Source organism: Montipora capricornis, chromosome 2 (genome assembly GCF_036669925.1).
Source record: "Montipora capricornis isolate CH-2021 chromosome 2, ASM3666992v2, whole genome shotgun sequence".
Taxonomy (NCBI): Eukaryota; Metazoa; Cnidaria; class Anthozoa; order Scleractinia; family Acroporidae; genus Montipora; species Montipora capricornis.
In genome coordinates, this window is record NC_090884.1 from 175,001 (window position 1) to 182,500 (window position 7,500).

Consider the following 7,500-nt stretch of genomic DNA (forward strand, 5'->3'; position numbering starts at 1 on the left):
CGTCAGCTTTTAGAATCTCTGTACGGTGGCCAATTTACATTATCAACTCCGTTGATAAAACCAAATTTTTGTATACTACTTCCCCACCGACGCAGCACCACAGTTTCTTTAGAAACTACCCTTCATTCAAATGTATAAAAGGACGCGATGTTTTGTTCATTTAGTCCTCTTTAACATCTGAGTGGCTAAAAACCTGGGTGGCATTAAGACTGGACTTGACGACAATTTGATAATTATCTCAATAACTTTTTATACTCATCGCACTTTTTTTAAATGACTCATACCCTGGATTTACTTAAGAAAAGCATTGAAATTTGTGTCAGGACGAGTTCAACTCCAGCTTCACTTTCTTTCAAAGGCCATGGGCAAAACTCCATGCACACATAATCTCGTCCCCAGAGTCCGCTTTTCTTCTTTTGGCAGCACAAAGAACGTGGACCCTGGCCACTTCCAAGGCAGGAACTCCGCACATCAAGGACTTCCGGCTTGTCTACGCACGTTCAGAAATTTGAAACAACAGTGGTTGTCAACGGTTACAAAAATGGATTTTCTCTGCGACTGCGCATAAATTAGAAGTGGCCAGAGTCCGTGTTCTTGGTGCTAACCAAAAGAAAAGCGGACTCTGGGGACGAGATTGATGCACACGTAACTGTGCTTATTCTTGGGCGCATGCGCAATGAACGAGTTCTTGCAACGTAATTCAATAGCTAAACTGGTCTAAAATGTCAGATTTACGGGGTAAACATCACAGATTTATTTGGATAAATACAATAAATCAGATTGATTGCCATACACCATACAAATATTTTCCTTCCCTGAAAGAGTTTGCCCGCTAATATGAAATGAAATCACTGTTGTAAAATTTAGGAAAGGTTCGAACTTAAAATGAAGGTAAATATTTCATTTTATTGTCCCTTCTTTCCTTTTTTTACTGACTCTCTCTTTCCTATATGCAGACATTCTTATTATATCAACCCCAGTGAAAGAAACTAGAAGCTGTGCGCGGCCTTTCTCAGTCGTGCCACGTTTGTGAACTTTTGTCTCTCCAAAATGTCGTGCTAGAGTGCTTTCAATTCTTTTCACGTCAATCAATCGCCAAGAAGTTGGAAAAAAAGACGTTGGTTATTTGTTTCTGGTCTATGCTATCTCAATTTCCGATTCTGCAAAAGTTGTTACAAAAGCAATCTTTACTTCAGTGAGGAAAAACTTACTTTACTTCTTTAACAGATTGTGATTCAATAGTGTATTTTGCAATGTACCAAGGCTGAAAAACCTTTCACTACTGCTTTCGTTTTATCTCATTTTGCTGACTATCATCCCTGGCGGTAAGTTTTTCGTGGATCCTGGTTCCGGGTTCGAATTCCAATAACAGTAGCGGCATTGCCTTGGAAATCAACCTAGGTATTGTCCACGTTAAAAGATAAAATTTTACTAACGAACTCAGCTTAATATCACGTCAGGCAAACCATTACTTCTACCTTTTGTATTTATTGCTTTGATCTCTTGATTGTCTGCACTACATTAAGTAGAAAATTCTAGATTTAACACCTCGTCTTGTCTTAAAATAGTTCGTTTAGCCACGCAAACCCTTGCTCCATGAACTCCTATATTTTATGGACCAAGTGTAGTCACGGTGTTAATCTTGGTCGTTCTCAAATTATTAATTATTGGGCGAATAGCCCGCTACTTGTTTGATACTGCAGAATTTTCATAGTATTAGCTTTCAATAAGGAGGCTCAAACCAGTTTCAAACGCTTTCAAGTGACGCTCTTATTGGAAAGATCGGCACCACAACGTTGTATATTATGTATTAGCAATATGTGGTACCAAAGGAAACACGAATTATTGCTAAGCAAGATACAGTCATTATTGTAAAACACTGTACTGAAGAAATATTTTATGGTGCCGGAATAATTACAGAATTGGAATGCTCGCAGCGTTGTTAATTTCTTAAAATTTATTCTTTTTCCAGATATCTTACGGAAATTGTCTGAGCTTCCAAAAGCGTTTTCACATTTTGTCCGTCGACAAAAAGACGAGCTTTCAAACATTCTGACCTGTCTGCGTCCAGACAACGAGTGTCAATGCGTCTTACTACATGGAACTCCAGGAATTGGGAAGACAACCTTGGCCATCAAGGCAGCCAATGAAATACTTGAAGCTAACCATCGCGCACTGGTTGTATACATAAATTGCAAATACATTTATTCTTACGCAAACTTTTCAGAAAAAATCATTCATCAAATTTTCCCATCACGTTTTCCTGCAAATAACCCAGAAGCTGAAGTCAAGAATCGGTTGATTGCACTGAACAAAAATTTCTTTATTCTTTTGTTGCTGGACAACTTTGAATTTTTACTTGGTAATACGAATGACAACGAACAGGAAAATCAACGATCGGCTGCATCTTTATGTCCCGCCGACAGAAGGTTGATCAAGGAATTTATCGGTGAAATTGCGGAGTGCGTAAGAAACGTTAAATTACTTGTTACTTCATCGAACATTGTTTGTTTTCGTCAAATTGGAAAAAAGATGATGACATTGAATCCGTTTTCACCAGAAGAAACCTTCGAGCTGTTAAAAAATGTACACGGCGATCGAAACGTGACGGTCGAAACATCCAAGAAACTATGCGAAGCTTGTAATGGTATTCCGCTCGTTCTTTACACTTTGATGTCGTCAGCAATTGATCTGCCCGCCTCAGTGGCGTATATGAACAGCTCTTCTCCACACGATCTCACGATTGGCAAATGCCTGGACTATTGCTTCAGTAGACTAAGAACGCAGGAACAGCATACCCTTTTAAGTTTGGCTCTTGTTAGAGGTTGGTTCACGCTACCTAAAGTTGCCAAAGCCTTTTGTTCCGCTACGTCAAGTGAGCGTGATATCACACGCCATGTTGTAGAACTGGGAAACTGCTCTCTCTTGCAGCAAAATATGTTTGGGGAAACATGCCGGTATACATTCCTCTCGATCATTCGAGAATACTGCAAGCGCAAGGCGGCATCGGAAGAGTTTCGTGTGGTCTTCTTTGGCGCTCGTAATCTGCTCATCGACCACCTCATTTCTTTCTTGAAAGACACTTTAAAGAAGTTCTTAAGCAAAGATGCGGTGGAGTCAGCTATCGAGGACTTTGCATGGGAAAAAGAAAATGTGATTCAGCTTGTAGAGTGGATTGATTCGGGTGAAGTGGATGCAGAACGTGTTACGAAATGCATTGATGCCTTTAACGTGGCGGGAGAGCTGATTGCAAAGATGATGCCGAAGTCCACGTTTAAGAAAGTCTACAAATCCTTGGAAAAGAAATGTAAAAAAATTGGAGACAAACGAAGACGCGGTGAATGTTTGACTTCCCTTGGAATCAAAGAAATTTTCAACTGTACGTGCAGAACTGGTCTGTGTGATAAAGCTACTGCACGAGCTCAACACTATTTGGAGAAAGCAAACACAATCCAGAATACACTTGGCATCAAACATGGTAACAGCAGAGCCCAATGTCTCGCTAAGCTTGGCCGCTGTTTAGCGAAAAGTAATGACACCCGTGAACGAGGAAGAGGTATGATTGAGGACGCAATTCTCATCAGGCAAAACGCAGTGAGGACACCGGATGAAGAAGAAGGCGGCGAAAATGTCTGCCACGTCATGCTGGGTGCAACATTAAATGACAAGGCGGGTAAGTTGAAAGAAGAAAAACCTATCGCCACTCACATGCACGCGTTTTCCCGTTCTTTTGAATGTGGTACATGTAGTTGCTGGTTCACGACGCCGTTTACGCTTAGGTTGATTGGTTAGCATAATTACTTTCATTGATGGGTTCAATTAAGCACTTCGTTGAAAACTGCTTCAAAGGCGCTGTTACACACAACTTGCAACAGCCAAAAATGTTGCAGGCTAAGTTGAAGAAATTGTTGCAAAAAATGGAACCGAGTTATACTTTCTGTAACGATTTTAACGAAATGTTTGTTCCGTTGCGCAGTGTGACATCTCTGTCTGCTTTTTGGCCCGCAATGTTGCCCTTAGCAACCACTTACGCATGCCGTATTTAATGGGGCTCTAGGGCCGAAAGCGCCATTTCGTTTAGGCTATTGCGGTGAACACAGCAAAACAAGTTGCTCGAATAATCTGCAAATGAACAGCGCGGCCTTAAAAAAAGCATAGTTGAAATTGCAAATGGTCACGAGACAAATTTTATTTGCTTTTTAGTGGCTCTTTCGCTTGAAAACCACCACCGACAGGCCGCAACAATCCGAGAAGAGGAAGTTTTGCCGATCTACAAAAAAAGATTAGGTGATCATCCTTTCACTGCTACCATCCTTAACCACCTGTCCAATTATCATCACGATCAGAGGGAAATCGCAGCCGCTGAACGGTACGTGAGGGAAGCTTTGGAGATTCGACTGAATTTGTTGGACGTGCATATTGACACCTGCAAATCGCTGTTTGATCTTGCAATGGTGTTAAAGGAAAAGAGGGAATTCAAGGAGGCAAAGACCTATTTAGAGATATGCAAAGCGATGCAAGAGAACGTAGCGGATGACAACCCTATATTTGTTCAACAGTAAGTTCATCTCATCGGTTATGTGTTGTATTGACTTGCAGGGTTTATTCCATTCAGATCATAAATAAAGGAAAAGGCTTTGAAGGTAATAGGATGCGTTGACCTTAATGTCCCGAGACATTTCTGCTCCAGTTCTGGTCCCTATCGGAAACTGCAAGACTTTAATTTCCTTGATGATTGACGATAATTTAACACCAAATGAGAATTACGTAATGTCTAATAATGTACTTTGCACCGATCAGATTTTTTTAACGAGCTGTTGAGTTGAATTGAGTGTTGTAGATCGTCATGCAGAAGAACAAGAGTGAATTATATAAGGCTGTTGATTTATCACTTTGCGGCCTTGTCCCAGCACAGTCACAAATGGAGTTATTTTTAGATACACTTAAAGTTTGCGCGCGAAAGAAACAATGGGCCGCCAATTTTAACCACTCAGGAGAAGCCATGTAACGCGTGACTGCTTCTGCATGTTTTTTTCATTGACATGACAACTGTTTCTCGCGCGGGAACGGGTATTCTAAAAATAGACTCATTTGTGACTGTGCTGGGGACCCCACCCATGCCATAAGGCAACATTCTTATGTAATTCACTCTGGAGAAGAATTAAGTTGTGAGTGTACAGGAAACGTGTCTCGTTGTGCGTTTTCGACAGTCCCGGACAGAAAAAAAGGAAAGGAACTTTAAGTGCCTACTCACTCTAGCGCTGGGGCACTAATTATAATTGGGGACACTGTAAAGTGAAATTAACAATCAACGCAAATCAAGTCAAATGTTGGTTTCTGAGGAGAGGCGAAACCGGAGTACCCGGAGAAAACCTCTTGGTGCAGAGTAGAGAACCAACAATCTCAACCTACATATGAGTCTGGGAATCGAACCTGGGCCACGTTGATGGGAGGCGAGTGCTCTCGTCATCTCTGCACCCCGAATTGTGCCCATTTCTCCTTAACGATGAACTGGGTCAGGGTTCAGCAGCAGTCCTTAGGGAACTCAAACAATGAGAAAAGCGATGGTGATAACAACTCTTAAGATAAAAATTTGTGTCAAAGTTTAATTTTGCAAGAACTACGTGATGAAAAAGATCGACGGACCAGTTGCATAGAGATTTTGCACACGGGACTTTGAGCTAACGAAAGATTTTTAACGAGGCGTTGAATTTATGACCGTGGCACATTTCTGAGCGTTATGAAACGCCTATAGTTACTTGGAACTAAGACCGACCAGGCGCGGGTTGCTCGAAGCATGATTAGCACTAACCAGCGTTCTTTAAATACCATGGAAGGTTTTGAAACCTTTTAACCAACGGTTACCGCTAACTTAACCAGGCTTGGAGCAACCGGCCCCAGGTCGATAGGGAGGAATCGTATTATCCAAACTTGCAGTTCTCCTTCGTATTATCCTTAAATTGGTGTCGTTTGCTTTTAATCTTTCCCTGCAGGACACAACAAGAGCTAGAAGCCGTTTGCTTGGAACTTGGTGAATAAAGAGGCCGCATCATGATTTATCCAGTTACACGGTGAATTGGTTTCGGGGTTACGTGGTTGAAGAAACTAAACAACTAACAAAGTATTGCAAAGATGGCCATTGTATAAGTAAAAGTTCATTGATTTTAGTTACGACAGTTTACTATGAAATTATAACTAACCGTAAGGGAGCCTTGAGTTGTGCCTCAAGTTTCACACCTGTTAATCGGAAAATTACCAGAAACATCCCTGATATCAATAGATGTGTTTTCCGATGTTCACTCGGGGATGCTGGGAAAAAACCGAGTGCTCCCCGACCGTCGTCGTCGAAGCGATGGCCTCGAAAGCAAAGAGGGCGCACACATATTTTATTTCGTATATCGTTATTACTCATTCAATATATTTCCCTTGTTTTAATCGGCTAAGCATCAGCCAACTGACAAAAGGCTAACTTCCACATTGGATATTAATCGTTCAATAATGTAGAATATTTAACGGATAGGTACAAAAGTCAGACCGGATCAACTCATATCGCTGACCTCGGATCGAGCGAAAAACGGTTTTGTAAGCCAAAACTATTCGACGCAGCTTACCTCGATTTCACCAAGGTTAGCTTAAAGATTAGGGTTAGGGTGATTTTTTGAGGCCTTATCATAATTTTTTACGTCGATCCAAGGTGAGCGATGCTAGTTCGTCCCGTCCTACTTTTTTTATACTTGCCTGTATTTAAACAATAACGAATGACGTCACGTTGTCTTATTTTTTTGTTATGAATTTTTCAATTTGAAACAGTTAAAAGGGGTACTGTCATGCTAAATTTGCTGTTTTTACGTCAAAATGGGTAAAAATCTAAATTAGTACCTTAGCTCACACGTACAACATTCCTGACAACCCACTGACAAGAAATGAAATAAATTTATTGCACAAAGAGCATTTTGGTGTCTTCTAAAGACAAAGTCTCCAAACTTGAAAAAATTGGGTAGTTTTTTCAAGTTTCAATCCATTTCCATCCTCTCCATCCTTGGCTGCAAATAACAAAGAATAGCTTCGGTGCACTTCAATGGTCGTTGGCAACAAAACTATAGCATTAATTTTCGGTTTTAATTGGTGCAAGGACGTCTTTAAGTGTTTTGAAGTTTGACTAAAGTAGCGTGACACTGCCCCCTTAAAAATGCAATCGAAGACTTCGTATTTACTTTGGAGCTCTGAAAATATTGCAAATGAGGAAAGTAAATTTCATCATTTGTTACTGTTACATATCGTATTTGGTGTGATTTTAAGAATTATGCACGTCTCAGAGAGTTATCCGCCTTGGCCTTTAGCCTCGTTCGAAAGCTTTCTCTTTGATCTGTATAATTCTTCATAGGTTTCTCAGCCAATTCATTTATACAATAATTAGTGAATATTCCGAGGATAAGTTAGTTATAATCCTTTGGTGATGGGATATAATAAAAGTGTGCCAATTATCTTAAACCTGAGAGT

General features: G+C 40.5%; 1 protein-coding gene across 1 annotated transcript in view; it reads left to right on the forward strand.

Annotated features, from left to right (window-relative positions):
• The window catches only part of LOC138032452 (uncharacterized), a 34,281-nt gene that overhangs the window by 26,702 nt on the left and 79 nt on the right, over window positions 1-7,500 (forward strand). Inside the window, exons 5-7 of the mRNA XM_068880134.1 lie at window positions 1,973-3,673; window positions 4,204-4,558; window positions 5,994-7,500. The exon at window positions 5,994-7,500 is cut by the window's right edge and continues 79 nt beyond it. Coding sequence (XP_068736235.1) covers window positions 1,973-3,673; window positions 4,204-4,558; window positions 5,994-6,039 — 2,102 coding nt within the window. The 3' untranslated portion in view covers window positions 6,040-7,500. The remainder of the gene's footprint in view (window positions 1-1,972; window positions 3,674-4,203; window positions 4,559-5,993) is intronic.